Source organism: Dryobates pubescens, chromosome 21, assembly GCF_014839835.1.
Source record: "Dryobates pubescens isolate bDryPub1 chromosome 21, bDryPub1.pri, whole genome shotgun sequence".
Taxonomy (NCBI): Eukaryota; Metazoa; Chordata; class Aves; order Piciformes; family Picidae; genus Dryobates; species Dryobates pubescens.
In genome coordinates this window covers 17,229,669-17,245,592 of record NC_071632.1, presented here as the reverse complement: position 1 = coordinate 17,245,592, position 15,924 = coordinate 17,229,669, and the positions used below count along the sequence as shown (strand labels likewise).

The 15,924-nt window shown below is 48.5% G+C and overlaps 1 protein-coding gene across 2 annotated transcripts in view; it reads right to left on the bottom strand.

Moving 5' to 3' along the window:
- Positions 1–3,745: 3,745 nt before the first annotated feature.
- PLCD1 (phospholipase C delta 1) overlaps positions 3,746–15,924 on the bottom strand; it is a 57,804-nt gene continuing 45,625 nt past the window's right edge. For both annotated transcript variants that reach the window (XM_009899122.2, XM_054171370.1), the window contains exons 9-15: positions 13,657–13,824; positions 11,898–12,054; positions 10,694–10,810; positions 8,321–8,499; positions 7,686–7,818; positions 4,718–4,867; positions 3,746–4,367 (exon numbers count right to left, since the gene is read on the bottom strand). In XM_009899122.2, coding sequence (XP_009897424.1) covers positions 4,276–4,367; positions 4,718–4,867; positions 7,686–7,818; positions 8,321–8,499; positions 10,694–10,810; positions 11,898–12,054; positions 13,657–13,824 — 996 coding nt within the window. In that variant the 3' untranslated portion in view covers positions 3,746–4,275. The remainder of the gene's footprint in view (positions 4,368–4,717; positions 4,868–7,685; positions 7,819–8,320; positions 8,500–10,693; positions 10,811–11,897; positions 12,055–13,656; positions 13,825–15,924) is intronic.

The following is a 15,924-nucleotide window of genomic DNA, read 5'->3' as shown; positions in this document are numbered from 1 at the left end:
ATTAGGACAAAGGCCTTGCAGCTGCTAGGCAAATTCTGTGTGAGGAGAGGAGAGCAAAGCTGTGAGGTCAGGAAAGAGATAGTGGAGTATCCAGATGTATTTATTAGCTGATCTGTTTCCAGAAGGTGGTGAGATGCAGAGCTAGACACAGCTGTTGATTTTGACTGCCAGACAAGACTCTGACTACAGTTTTCTCCCTCAGACAGCATTTGCAATCTCACCTGACCATCAAGTACACAAACATATGCAGATGATTGAAGACCAGAGGCTTGAGAAAGCTTGGAGGCTTTTGGGTATGACCTGAGGCAGTGTGTCCCACTGAAGGTTTTGTCAGACCTCCATCCCTATGATGTCCTTGGGGTTGAAAGCACTTATTCCATACCAGGAGTTCAGTCTAATTGAGAAGAGCAGAGGAAAATGTAAGCTAGCAGTGATTAAGGGATGCAACTCTAAACTAAAGAGACATGCTTCAAAACTCAGAAGATGTGGATTTACAGCTTTACTCCAGTTCCAGCCTGATCAGTGATTCCAAATAAATGGCCAGCAGCAGCACTTAAGTGTCCTTGATCAGCATGTGGGGTAGGATGGCCACAGAGAAAAGCTTTGCAGGGCCACATGCCCTTCAAACAACTGATGGTGAATGGGATTTGGGATCTTTTGGAAAAGAAAATAACAAACAGAGGAGGTGGGGCCCTCTCTCTTCCCAAACACCACATAGCCAGGACCATTTGTTTCCCCAGGTCCATGTATCCTGCTCCTGAAGCTCCTGTCCATATTGCCCATGGTGGGTACTTGGCTGTTCAGCAGTTGTCCAGACTCTCCCCATCTGCTCAGGTTTGTGGAGGTGGAGCTGAGTAGCTGCAGCTGGCTATTGCTTGAGGACTGAGGAGCACTCGTGCAATACCCAGCACCAGGCATTAGTGGTGAAGTGTCAGCCCCTGGCTGAGCTGGAGGCAGGCACCTCCAGGTACTGAGGGCTTCTGGACAGATCTTTGTGTTGAATAGAATAGAATAGAATAGAATATATTGACCAGGTTGGAAGAGACCTTTGCGATCATCCAGTCCAACCTATCATCCAGCACCATCTAATCAACTAAACCATGGCACCAAGCACCCCATCCAGTCTCCTCCTAAACACCTCCAGTGATGGTGACTCCACCACCTCCCAGGGCAGCACATTCCAATAGCAAATCACTCTTTCTGTGAAGAGCTTCTTCCTAACACCCAGCCTAAACCTCCACTGGTGCAGCTTGAGACTGTGTCTTCTTGTTCTGTTGGTGGTAGTGAGCCACAACTGTTGTCATTACCACTATGCTTCTGCCACCACTTCATTCCATTTCTGCTTGAGGGTCTAGCCCAAACCCCACTGAAGCCCCCTGTGCAGAATAAGGTAAGTGTCAAACCAAGACACAAATCAGCAGGTTACCTGTATGGTTGCTCCTGATGCCTTCCTGCTGGGGGCAACCCATGCACATTGTCCCTGCTTCAGCCTCTGTTGCCACTGCTGAAAGCAACAGTGTTTGCGTTGCCCAGCTGCAGCATTCTCCTGCCAGCTCCCAGGGGAACAGGCTGCATGTGCTCCTCAGTGGAATGCTGCAGTGCCACCTACCAGCCCTGACTGGGCACAAGGAGCATGGTGCAATCACATGGAGAGCAGGAGCAATCTAAGCAGATTAAAGAGATTAGTTTGCTACAAACTGCTTCAGCTCCTGCTGCCACAGTGCTCACCAACAGGAGTGGAGCACTGCTGCCAGGACTCAGAAACCAGCATGGGATTTTACAGATAGCAGATCCTTCTGCTCTCTGGGCCTGTTAGAAACTGCTGCTGCTCTCCTTGTGGGGAGAGCTGGTTTTATTTTCTGCCTCTGATTCCTAAAGGAGAGATTCTCACCCACATCCTCTCATTCATGCTGCTTGAGGCTTTTGCTGTGGTGCTTAGTGAGTCAGGTCCTGTTTCTGCTGCTCTTTTCACCAGAGTTCTAGGACTCTATCATATCCTAATCTGCTCAGAGGTGAGGTGCTTTGATCATAGCATGGATCATGTTCCATCTTTTGGGGAGAGACCTTACAACATTGTCCATCATTCTCTGGTCCATCTCAGCTGGTTATCTCAGCTACTTTCCAACCTGGCTCCAGTAGCTTTTCCCTAACTGTGCCTACCTGACAAGGGATGTTCTCTCTTCCTGCAGATCTTGCCTACCTTTACTTAAGTGCAGAACGTCCGTATCCACTCTGGCCCTGGATAGTGTAGTCCTACCCTCACATCTCTTCCCATTCCCTGTCCCTCCACTTCTCAAGTGCTGGCCACTGCAGGGAGGTGAGGGCTGGTTTAGCTCAATAATCCAACTGGAATCCTGCAACACCAGAACCACAAATAATTTGTTCTCAGCTCAGTGGGGTGGATCCAACTTGCCTTACCAGAGCTGATGCTGACACAAGTGAGGGAGGCAGGAATGCCACGTGGTGCAAGCCCCCTAGTGTTACAGGGCATTTCTTGGTGGCTTTCGCTCATGCTTTTTACCCCATGGCTCTTCAAAACAAAATGCTTGAAGCATCCTGTGAGCAGGGAGTGTATTTGGGCTGTCTCTAAGTCATGGATGCTCCTGAGCTGGATGTCAAGGGCAGCCTTGGCTTTCAAATGTGTCTCCTGATACAATATTCCCCATCCCAGAGGTGAGCTGAGAGAGACTGCAGGACCCCCTCTGCTACCTCAGTGGCCTCTGCCACTCTTGATCTCTTCCAACCACCGTTTTTTTCAAGTCAATATAAGCCTTTGAGTTGTGGATAGGATTCACATTTAATCTGAAACTCTTTTAACAACATCACACAACACTGTAGTGAAGAGGGAAAACCCAAGGTGTCCAGCAAGGATTACCACAGCACAACATGAAACACAGCTTTGCAGCCGGACCAAAGGATCGCTCAATGCAAGCTATTCTTGGACTCAAAAAACAGGTGGAGGAGTGAGTGGACTGGAATGTGTTTCAAGGGACATTAACATCTTTGGTAGCAGCCCATCCTCTCCCCCACCAGGCATGAAAAACCCTGGAAGCAGTGGGAGCTTGAAGAAACCGGGCAGTGCTGTCTTCACCTTCACGTCTGCTGCGCTTGAGCAAGACTTAGAAGAGCCAAACAGTGACAAGCAGCTGGACTCCTTTTCCAGATTGTTTGGGTTGTTTTTTAATAGTCTCACAAATTGTTAGTAAGATAATTGGCACTTCTATATATATATATATATATAATTTTATTTCAACAACATTCCCTTAACTCTGCAGTTGTACTTGGAGGGGCAAAAAACCCCCACCACTCGTTGCCATAAATACTGTGTGCTGGTACCTCTGCAGTGCACCTGGGATCAGGCTGACATTTACAATGGTTTCTGCTGCCACTCCCTCTGCCTTCAAAAATGACTTTTAATTAAAAAACCCCCTTTTTTTCCCTTATAAAAACACAAACACCCAAGAAAAGTTTCAACCCCAAAGCCCTGCTGTCAACCGAGCCTATTTTCGGCTCTCGCGGGGCAAGAGGTGGCCTCTGAGGCGCCTTTGAGTGGGTTTCACTTGGGGCTAGAGGGAAAGCTGCCTTTCAGCAGCTTCTTTCTCCTTCACAGGGTGAGAGAGAGGCAGGCTTTGAATGCAAAGCGAGCTGGCTGAGAGCCAGGTGCAAGGCAGGGTAGTGTTCATGTCTTCTTTATGACAATACAAAAGGCAGGGCGAGTTACATAACAGCCTCGGCAGTGCAGCCTGCTTTTTTAATCTGCAACAGAAAAGAGGAGAGCTCTGTCCCCCTTCAAGACTCCATATGGCTGACATCTGAAGTCCCAAGAAGTTAACCTGGCATCTGGCCACTGATCTCGGTGGTGGGGTGGCCTCTTTCCTTGCACAGATGTTGGGTGTTTCATGCAGCCGGCTGACCAAACCCAACCCATGAGCTGTACTTTAGTTTACAAAAAAAGGAGTCCCTGGCCCCTTGCTAAAAGCAAAATTGGAAAGGAAAGTAACAAAATCACACTGCATAGAGTGAACTAGAACCACAGCTGGATTGGTCAAACAGGTACAAAAGGATTAACCTCAACAGCAGCATTAGTAGTGTGTTTCCAGCAGAATGGAGAAGGTCAAGGACAGCTCTTTCACCTCAGGGGTCCTGTGGAGTGCCCTCTGCTGCTCCAGAGGAAGCACTGGGGACTTGAGGGGACCCTGACATGGGCAGATGGTGCAGGCTGAATTCCTTCTAGGTCTGTAACGAGGTTCACTGTGTCCTGAAAGAGCTGAGCTGCTACTCATAGTCCTGGATACTGACGTACACAAAGAGGGTGGAGGAGGAGTATGGGTCTCCGTTCTTGGTTAGGAGGTGGATGTGGCGGTAACCTGGAAGCAAAGACACAGAGGGAATGTGGCCTCCAGTCCACTTGGGAAAGTATTTGCTAACATTTGCCAAAACCCTGCAGAAACATCGCCCTGCCTCAGAGCATTTTGCTCCCAGTGCCCCACAGAACAGCTCTGAGAGGTGTGGCTTTGAGTGTGGGGAACATATCATGCCCAAGGCCACTGGTGACAAGGAGTTCCCTTCCCCTGAGGCAGTGTTAACAGCTGCCTAATAAACCATTTATCATCTTGCCTATACCCCAGAGAGATAACCTGTTCTGACCCAAGGTGTGATGGGTCTGGAGCTTCCCAAAGGCCTCAGTGGTTCTGAGAAATAGGGAGTGGGGCCTTACCTTGCTTCAGACTAGTGAAGGGAAGAGTGTACTGCCCAATGAAGTCGTTCTTGGTTGACATGTCGAAGTCTTCCACCACGAAGCGGACCAGGGCAAGTGCAGGCATCTCTATGTCAAATGTAAACTCTTCATCCCATTTTGGGTTAAAGCCTGGGCAACACAGACAAAGATGGAGGTCAGACTTGCCTACAAACAAGGAAGGAGGCGAGATATGCACACAAGCTAGGATGGAGGTCAGAGATCTTGGCAGGTGAGGTTGGAGACACTTGCAAATGGGTGGAGCCTTTGCCTAACTGCCAACCTAATCTGATCCAGGACAAAGGTCTCAGGAGGTGCCAAAACCACTGTTCCCAGCTCTCACACAAGTTTGCTACCTGGTATCAATAAATCCTTTAGCTTAAGCAGCTTACTGTAGACCTCAGCACCATGGCCCCAGAAGGGAGCAAGGAGCAGGAGGAAGGTGAAGTCAGCTCTGCTCCACAAGCTCTTGCTGACTGATTTGTGGACATCTTTGGTTACCATTGGACCAGCTGCAGATTTTCACAGCCCTGAACCAGGGGAAAGCAGAGATAAGAGCTGTGCCTTTGTGCTGTGACCTTCTAGCCTTGCTCAGTGCTTGAGGTGCACCTATCTGTCACCACTCTGTGCCTTAGTTTCCCTGTCTGCAAGAAAGGTTAATGAGAAGAGTCTGGTTACAAAAAGATCATTAAGTATGTGGACAAAATCATTTGTGCCTCCCTGTAAGAGGGCAGAGTCTGAGACAGCTGAACTAGCCCCACTGCTCCTATGCATAAGGATCTTGTGGACCAGACTCACAAAGCAAACCAACCCCAGCAAGCTCAGTGCTCTCTCCCTGCAGGTCATAGGGGGTGCTCCCTGTAGTTCAATAAACCACACCCCAGAAAGAAACAGGAGAGGACATCCTGTCTGAACCACTACTGCTGTCAGCCCAGCCTGTGCCAAGCAGAAGGACAGCAAAACCTCAGCTCGAGACTGGTGGTCATAGAGGGTCTGCAGACAGTTTGGTGGGAGGCAGGGATTTTTCAGCTGGCCCTGAAGGTGCTGAGATGGGCATGTGGACAGTGCCATGGGACAATACCTGTGCTGGCCTGGTGCACTTTATTTGGCCTTTCACAGGATTAAAGCAGCTGGACTGTTCAGGTAACACACATCTGCTCCTGACTCCTTTCATCCTTCAGGGAGAAAAACCCCAGTGTTGCTGATCTTCTGGGAGCAGAAATCAAGATAAGGGAATGTCATCAGCCCTAGGACAGTAGTTTCCCTGTACTGACATCTGCAGGGGATTTTCAGTCCATCTCTGAACCACAGTGAGATGCTCAGAGCTGCTGAGCCAGCAGGTTCCCACAACAGGTTCCCACAACCTCTTGAGCTCTACAGCTGCACTGCTGTGACCTGGTCTTTGCCCACAGCCCCTGCTTCAGTCCCACCAACAAAGGATCATAGAATCATTTAGGCTGGAAAAGATCCTGGAGATCATTGAGTCCAACCATAGAAGATGAAATGAAGTAAGATGCTGAAGTGTGGTCACATATCTGAAACCTGAGCCCAGGAAATGCAACCCCCTCTCTTCAGCTGCCCCTTTCCAACCCTGATGGGTTTGTGGTTTGATTCACTTTTCACTGGCCAACACTCCCTCCAGTATCACTCCAGACAGACAAGGCCTGGCTGTGGGGCTGGGTGTGCTGAGCAGCCCTGAGGAATAGGCCTGGTGAAATGTTCCCTACACAGCTTTCACTCCAGACTTAAAAAACCCTATTTACCGTAGGTGACGGAAATGGCTGCGAGCTTTAGGAGCCAGGCCAGGTTTACTCAGGCAGGAAAGAGGAAAAGGGAAATGTTGTTAGTAGGGAGGAAAATATGCCTTGACTTTCCAGCACTTGGCTCTTACTCCCTTGTTACTCCCACAGGAGAGAGGGCTGAACTTGCCCTCTGCCAACTCAGATGGCCACAATATTCAGACCCACACTGCATGGAGGAAAATCACAGCTGGGTTTGACCAGTGAGAAATAGTCCATGGGGAGGTGGAATGTCTGTGAGATCTCTGAGGCTTGAGCCCAGCTCTTTGCAGACAAGGGCTTATGGCTTTACACTTGGCCTGTAACTGTGATGGGTCATTAATTTAGCATCAATGCCCTTTTGGCTAAGAGGATGAGCAGGTGCAGTGTCCCTGCCTTGTGATGAGGCTCAAGGCTATAGGAAATGTTCTCCCTTTGCACAGACCTTGGTACATGTGAGAAAAGGCTGAGACAGGTCAAGTAATTCAACCTGGAGAAGGTTAAGGAGGTTATTATTGCCACTATCTCCCTAGAGAGAAGACAGAGCCAGGGTCTCCTTACAGCCAAAGCTTGATGCATAATGGGCACAAAGTGCACCAGGGGGATTTCTTGTTAAGAATAGGATCTCTTATTTTATCATGAGATCAGTCAAAGACTGCATCACATCAGAGAGCCCAGAGAGTCTGGGGAATCTCCATCTTCTGAGATATTCAGAATTCACCTGGGCAATACCCTGAGGATGGCTCTCCTTTGGTCAGGGGCTGGAACAAACCCTTCTGAAGTCCCTTGCAATCTCAATCTTTCATGAGTTTGTGAATAAAATCAGCCTCACAAGATCTTGGTGAGGACCCAGGTCAAGTCCAACTGCATGAGCGCTTCCAAAGCTTTAGCTCTTCAAATTTGGCAGCCAGTCTCAAAACTAGCTGATGTTGCTTTGCAGGGAATTTCTGTCTCCAAACATCTTAGAGAAAGAAGAGAGGAAAAAAAGCCTGCTGCCAGCAGCAGTATATAGCCACGAGGCCCACAGCACCTCATGTATCTGCTTGATGTGGGCAGGCTTGGGTGCATCCAGGCAGGTCTGGCCACAAGGCATCAGTCTTGGCAACAATTCTGCTACTGAAGATGAAGAATTACTGGCCCACAGGAGCACAGCATGGAAGAAAACTCCTTACCATTGTTTTCAATGACTTTGGTCTGCTTCTTGTTGTTATCCTGCTGGACACCATGGATCTCTATCGTTACTTTGGGATCAACGATGGAGTTTTTGCTTTTGTTCACCTTGGGCAGCTGCTGACCAGAGATGATCTGTGAAGGAAACAGAGAAAGGGGTCAGGACATCATTAGGAAAGAGAGCTCCCTGACAAACTTCCCTCTCCTTCCCAGGAGAGTTGGACCTGCTGTGACAAGCTGGTGCTGGTCTTTCAGAACCAGTGCTGGGACATCCTTCAGAGGGAGTTGCCATGAGCCAAAGCACCTAATGAACATTGTTCCAGCTTGGCTGGGGGACAGACAACTTTTCTAACTGTCCCCACAGTGATCAGATGATCTTGGAAACAACAGTGGTGTCTGTTGACTTCACATCTGCCTGTAAAGACAGTGAATGTTGTCACTAACCTCTCCTCCTGCTGAACATTAAGAGTGTAAGTCCCTGAAGGACGAGAGCCCATGCAGGACTGAAACAGAGCCCCCAGCAGTAGGGTGAGGATAACACTGCCCATCTGGGACCTGGCAAAGGGTACAGGTACAACCTAAACACCCTCCCCCAAATGTGGCTGCCACTGAGACATTTTCCAACTTCTATTCTTACTTTAAGCAGAAGCTTCTTCTTTGTCCCCCATGTTCCTTCTGTGATGGATTTTGGATTGAATTTGGTTTGCTCATCCCGGAGGAATTCCGGCTTTAAGACATACCCAGAAAACCCATTGTCCTGGAACCGACCCTGGTACACATCCATCTCTGTGCCTGCTGTCTGGAAGTTTAGTGCAACTGCAACACAAACAAACACATCCAATCACTTTCAGGCAGTTTGATGGGGATATTTTCATCCTCATCCCGTTCACACCAGATTGCACGTCGTGGACATCAAGCATTGGCTTTGCCCTTCTCCAAAGAGCAGTGATAAACTCTGACCCTCACAGCCAGCTCCCCCTGAGGGTTTCTTGCATTCCAAGGTAATACAGGAGGAGCCATCTCATTTGTCTTCCTGCCTTCCAAAGGCAGGATCAAAAAGTGTCCCACACTGAATTTATGTCACCTGGTTGAGCAACTGCATCTTTTAGACAAACCTATTCACTTCTATGCTCGAGGAGTTATCTCCTGCAGTGAAGCCAGCAAAATCCTCAGATTGCTTCTCTGGCTACTTAGCCTCATTATAAAACCTCCTTTCCAGCCCAGATATGCCTATTTTCATTTTGCCATCCTGAGGGGCATTGATGCCTCTGTTGGTTAGAGGCCTGTCTCCTCATGTAGGACTATAGAAGCAGTGATCAAACTCTCTGTTGTCTCCTGCCCAAAATAGATCAAGCCTCGCTGGTGTCCTAACACCAGGTAGATTTCCTGCATGCTTTCCAATTTGGCAGTGTCTCTTTTGAAAGTATTGATGTCATATCTGCAAGCAGGCTCTGAATAGCCTCACTCATACCACACAGGGAAGGCACAAGGATTCCAGCACCTCCTCAGTACTCCACTGATTTCCAAAGGCTGATATTAACCCCTAGCAACTTCTAAGACAGCTCTAGGACAGACAGCAATTTATCCTGGTCCTTGCTCCAACATACTGTGTAATACTTGAAGGCCAAAAGCATTTTACAGCACTCCCCTGTTTTCTCATCTGCAAGCAAGACTTTAATAGCTGCAGTATACTGGTTTCACTGGGAGCTGCAAGCACTCAGGGATTCTGAAAAATCTCATTTTGGGTGCCCAAACACTGCATTCAGGTCAGGTCTGGCCTGTGTACCCCAAGGGACCTGAGTCCAGGCTCAGTGCTGGGGAGACAGGTCAAGAGATGCTACCTGTGCACCCCATGGGAGCTGCAGAACCCAGTGAGTTCATACGCTGCCAGACACACCAGACCATGCAGGTCTACATGGATACAGGTCAGGGAGCCCTGCAGCTGCAGCTTCTCTTGTCTGGCTGGGCCACACAGGCTCAGCTAGGACATCTCCAACACCCAGCATGTCATCACCAGCCTGCCCATTTACCACTGCACCAGGTTTCTTGGATGAGAGCTACAACATAATTCACTTAAGCTCTGGGACCCTTGCTTTCATCAAAGCTCTGAGACATCAACCATCAGGGTCCTCAGCACCCTGGGAGTAAGTATGATTCTCTGACTACAAGGAACAGCTCAGGCCACAGCTTGCAGCCTTGTGCTAGGACTCATAGAATCAACAAGGTTGGAAAAGACCTCAAAGATCATCAAGTCCAACCTGTCACCCAACACCTCATGACTACTAAACCATGGCTCCAAGTGCCACATGCAATCCCCTCTTGAACACCTCCAGGGATGGTGACTCCACCACCACCCTGGGCAGCACATTCCAATGCCTAAAAATTCTCTCTGTGAAGAACTTTCTCCTCACCTCCAGCCTAAACTACCCCTGGCACAGCTGGAGACTGTGTCCTCTTGTTCTGGTGCTGGTTGCCTGGGAGAAGAGACCAACCCCCACCTGTCTACAACCTCCCTTCCATGAAGGTTGGAAAAGCCTTTAAGATCATCAAGTCCAACCACAGACTCAACACTACCATGCTCACTAAACCATGTCTGGAAGTGCCATCTCTGCTTGGTTTTTTGAACACCTCCAGGGATGGCGACTCCACCACTTCTCCAGGCAGCCTGTTCCCACTCCTGACCACACTTTCAGTAACAAAATTTCCCCTCATATCCAATCTAAACCTTCCCTGGTGCAACTCGAGGGCATTTTCTCAGGAGAGCTGAGTTTGAGTTCTATCCCTGCCGGAGATTTCAGCACACTGCTCAGTAAGGAACTGCAACTTCTGTCTCCCTCCTCCTTTGTTATACAACAGTAACTCTGCTTGCAGTGAAACTGCAGGGCTGTTTAGGAAAGGCTCTCCTAATGGTTTAGAGATGGGCCAGAGAGTGATCTTTGAAAAGGCACTGAGCATTCACTGAAGAGCTGGTCTGCCTCATCTGAAGCCCCTCCATAGCCAGGTCACTCACCAATCTGGCAGCCAACGTTCCACAGGTCAACAGGATTGTAGTTGGAAGAATCTGTCCTCCAGCCCGCAGGGTAGATCCGGCTCAGGTGCCTGATGTTGTGATGAATAAAGCTAGTTCCTGCATTAAATAAACAAACAAACAAACAAATAAAAGAAGAAAATGGCCCCTTCAGTGATGGGGGCAAGTTTCATCACTTCCTGCTGCTGCTTTATGTGCTGTGTCTCTTCCTTGTGAGTCTGTATAAAATGCCCTGCTTGGTGACAGCCTCTATTAAGCTATTCCCCACTCTTTCTCAGTGACATTCATGACCAAAGAGATCATAACCCACATCTTTTAGGATGCCCTTTCCTGGTGCACCAGGTGCATCCTTTCCTTAACCACCATTAGAATGGAATGGAATGGAATGGAATGGAATGGAATGGAATGGAATGGAATGGAATGGAATGGAATGGAATGGAATGGAATGGAATGGAATAGAATAGAATAGAATAGAATAGACCAGACCAGGTTGGAAAAGACCTTTGAGATCATCGAGTCCAACCTATCACCCAACACCATCTAATCAACTAAACCATGGCACCAAGTGCCTCATCCAGGCTCTTCCTAAACACCTCCAGTGATGGTGACTCCACCACCTCCCTGGGCAGCACATTCCAATGGGCAATCACTCTCTCTGTGAAGAACTTCTTCCTAAACCTCCCCTGGCGCAGCTTGAGACTGTGTCCTCTTGTTCTGGTTCTGGTTGCCTGGGAGAAGAGACCAACCCCCACCTGGCTACAATCTCCCTTCAGGTAGTTGTAGAGAGCAAGAAGGTCTCCCCTGAGCCTCCTTTTCTCCAGGCTAAGCAACCCCAGCTCCCTCAGCCTCCCCTCACAGGGCTGTGCTCCAGACCCCTCCCCAGCTTTGTTGCCCTTCTCTGGACACCCTCCAGCAACTCAACATCTTTCCTAAACTGAGGGACCCAGAACTGGACACAGGACTCATGGTGTGGCCTAACCAGTGCTGAGCACAGGGCAGAATGACTTCCCTGCTCCTGCTGGCCACACTGTTCCTGATCCAGACCAGGATGCCATTGGCCTTCTTGGCCACCTGGGCACACTGCTGGGTCATGTTCAGCCTACTATCAACCAGTACCCCCACTAACTGTCCCTTCATGAGAGCCAGGGACAGAGGATGGCCCCTTGTCAAGGCAGATCATACATACCAGACTCCTGGGCCAGCTTCAGAGCTTTGCTCTCTGTGAATGATGACATCTCATGGAAGGGCCGAGGGTGGCTGGGGTCCTCAAAGCCATTGAAATGGACACTCTTGCAGTAGACAACTGTGTCTGACAATTCCTTGGCCAGCTTCAAGGTGTCACTCTAGAAGCAGAACAAAAGGTTTGTAGGGATTTTCTGCAATCATACTCAAAAGCCAGTGGCAGGACTGTGAGGAGAGAGGGTGGGAAAGGAGGAGGCTGCCCTTTCTATGTCCTTGGCTCTGCAGGAGCGGTGCTAAGCCCTCCTCTTAGAGCATCACTGCACTCTAAGACCCATCCTGGCCTGTCTACTGATATCACTGACTTCCCATGTGTTACTACCAAGAATATTTAACCTGGGACATCCCTCCATCCACATTTATTTGTGGATTTCACATTTACCATGTGAACATTTCAGACTATCACAGCTTCCGAGTGATTAGGGCTACAACCACAGTAGCAACCAACTCAGTTGGCTTATATCGGTGAACTAAGAGAGGATTTCACACAACAGATGTCCTAGCACCCTCATTGCATTATGTTCTCCAGATGGATTGTCTCTTTGTTGGTGGGATACCCATTCTGCTGCTCTCTGCATGATCACTTGTATTTCAGCATCAACAGTGGTCTCCTCTTGCTAAACTCTACAGCAGAGCCTTAGCAATGAGTTTTCCATACTGCCCTGGTCTCAAGCATGCAAGCCAGGCAATAAGGGGAAGGGAAGGATGTTTTGGGCTCCACAGAGCTTGGGCTTTTCCCCTTGACCTGGCAAGTTCTCACAGCCCTTTAATGCCTCCTGTTCCACAGCCACATTCATTGGTGCAAGGGTGAAGTGACAGCCAGCAGCCAGCAAAGAAAGAAAATGACAGACTTCCAAATTATACAGTTCAGAGAAAGAAGACCCTCTAAGAGTGAGCAAATCAGCAAGGGGAAGCACAGATCAGACCAGATTCAGAGGCAGTGTCAATCAGCTTTGCCATTGGTGGGACTGAAGGTATTTATACCACCTATGAACCTGGTCTGTAAGAATTTGGCCTCCACAATGACCTGCAGAGTGGAAAAATGAATGTCCTTGCATGAGAGAGCAAAGCACTGCTGTAAAGGCCAGCCTCTTCCTGCCAGAAATAATCATCCCAGTTGCTTTGGTACCCAGACCCTCATTCCCCCTAGATCTGTAGCTTGTCCTGCCCTCCTCTGGGTCAGAAAAACATGTCCAGTGAGGGTGCAGGTATGTCCCCAAATGTGACTAGAGAAGCACCAGTCTCTAGTTATAAACAAAGTCATGATGGGCAAATGACAAATAGATGTCTGGAAATCAGGCAGAGACAGCCTGAGCAGGTGTCCTTCTACTGCTTCCATAAATGCTACATGATCTGTGCCAGCTGCAGGGTCCTTCAGCCTCCTTTTAAGGCAATAAGCCACCCTTCATGCTTAGCTGGCTCTGCCAGGTCTCTGCTTGTACTTGGGACAGAAATTCTGAAGCTGAGCAAGGACTAGAATCCTTCATTCCAGTGATCTCAGCAATTTACCCTTGCTTAGCCTCAGCTGAGGAGCTGAAACCAGACTGAAAATTGTCTTAGCTGGGAACACATCAAAGATGGAATTTCCTCATGCAGGACTTCAGAGCTGTCTGCAACAAGCAAAGATCTTTCCTATAGCCTTTCAGTCTCTCCAAATTTGCCTCTTTTCAGAATTTAGTTACTTCTCTTTTTCCTTCTTTACATACCTTCCCCTTCTGCTCTATCTCAGTCTTTACAGATTCATCTTCCATTTCAGCTGCTTCATCTTCATCCGAGACATCCTCAGCCTCCAGGTTGTTGTTCCCATTTGTTCCAGTGGGGTCCTCCTCCCTGCTAAGCTTCTTGCCTTTCACCAGGATCTTCCCTTTCAATTGCTGCACAAAGAAAAGTGGACAAAGCAGTTGGTGATTAGAAAAGGTTCTGGCTTGCCCTGCAGCAGCAAGGATGTAACAGCTCCTCAGCTGCAGCCAGGCCTTTTAGAGTTACATCAGTCACTTATTTCTTCTCCAGAGTCTTGTGGCATTGCAGAGGTTTAGTATTCCCCTATGCAGGTAACTTCCATCATGCCCACAAGGGAGAGCAGTGCTACAGAACTCCAGACAAGATGCATTAACTTATGGGTTCACAATGAGAGGTGACATTCACCCCAAGCATGAGCTTTGTCATCTCCATTTCCTCCAGAAGGTGCTGTTGTAGAGCAGCATTGCACTGAACCCACCCTGCCAAAGCTGCCCATCCCTAACACTGTCCTCACTTAATATGGGTGCAAAGTCCTAAATTTCAGTGCTTACCTCTGTAACAAGGTTTTTAATAAGCTGATACACACAGGCACAAACAGGCACTTGTTCCATCACTTTTTTGTTCCCCTTCAGATGATATTAAGTATTTCTAGCCTGAGGTGAAAGACACTCAGCTCATCAGTTCAGCTCCATTGAGTAGATCTCTTGTCTTAGCAAGAAGCATTAGCTGAAACTCTCAATAAATATTCTCCAACTAGATCATAAAGCTTTTCCAACTGCCTGTGGCAAGCCCAAGGTTGAATACAACCAAAGGAAAGGCTACAAGGACATTGGACTCTGCTGAGACCATGGAATGGAGTGGCTGCTGGAATAGAGGCAACTCTTGCCCTTCCTTATGTGCCCCTGTAAATCACATTGGTTTAGTTCTCCACATATGCAGCTCCTCCACTCTCCTGCCTTTTCTACTGCATGCTGAGCAAGCTCAGCTCTAGAAATGAAATGCCTTTGCTTCCTTTGGTAGTCTGTGAATTGGGATATGGCAACCATCTCAAACAAAATCCCTGCTGATTTTGTCAGAAGCAGCAGAGCTGTAAAGAGCAGAATTTTAAAAGGCCCATATACAGGTGTTTAACCTGCCTTTATTGGCAACCTGAAAGCCAAGGTAAGGTCTGCACTCCAGTTTTCATCATAGAATCATAGAGTCAACCAGGTTGGAAGAGACCTCCAAGGTCATCCAGCCCGATCTGCAGTAGAAGATTCGTAAAGCAATCCACCCCATCAAACTTTCTGTGCCTTCAACGCTTTCTTTACAGTCAACAGAGAAAGTGAAACACTCCCTGGGTGTGATTCTCTGTGTCTGTTTAGACAAACACTTAGGAGGAGGTGGACCACACCTTCAACTCCCCTGACTGTATCAACTGTTTCTCAGAAGGAGTCCTAAGTGCTCACGTATGTGGATAGACAAGGTCTGAGCACTGCCACTTTCCATCCCACTCTCAGGATGAAGATAGATATCTCCTCAGGTTCCTAGGAAGATGTTGCAGACCAGAGGCACCAGCAGATATCATGTCTCCATCTGTGTATGTCTTTCAGCCCAGTGTTGCAGGGTTTAGCACCGAGTGGCACCAGAGGATAAAGAGATTATCAAGAAAAGGGAAGGGAACACATGACCAAAGGAGGCTTCAAAGGGAAACTCACCTCAAGAATTTCAGCCAAGAAGCTGCCCTGCAGACAAGACTGACACAAGGTGCACTAACATTGGAGAAACACACAGATGTGCAGCTAGGTAGAAGGACTTGAAACCACCCTCATGCAATGTGTATGGTACAGAAGTAATCCTCCCGGGCAGATGGGTCCTGGGGTCCACTGCTGACTTAAGAGATCTGGGACTGAACATGGTCTGGACTTAGCTGAGCCAAATCCAGAGGCATTTGCTGCTTTTCTATGAGCACAGGGCAGAGCAGGTCAGCTCCCCTGCCGCTCAGATCAGTTGTGCTAAGCCCTCATAACCCACAAGTGCTATGTTGGCAGCGTGTCCTGAGCTGTGTGGCTCAAAGTGATGTTGAATGAGGGCATTGGACATAGCAATGGATATGACTGATGGGACAGATGGTGGAGCAGGGGTAGTGTGAGATGGCAGAAAGTCCTTCCACTACAATGGGCCTCTCACCTAGGGGGAATCATGTTCCTAATGGCCATCCCCCAAGACAGTTGAGCCCAAAGCCACTGACACTG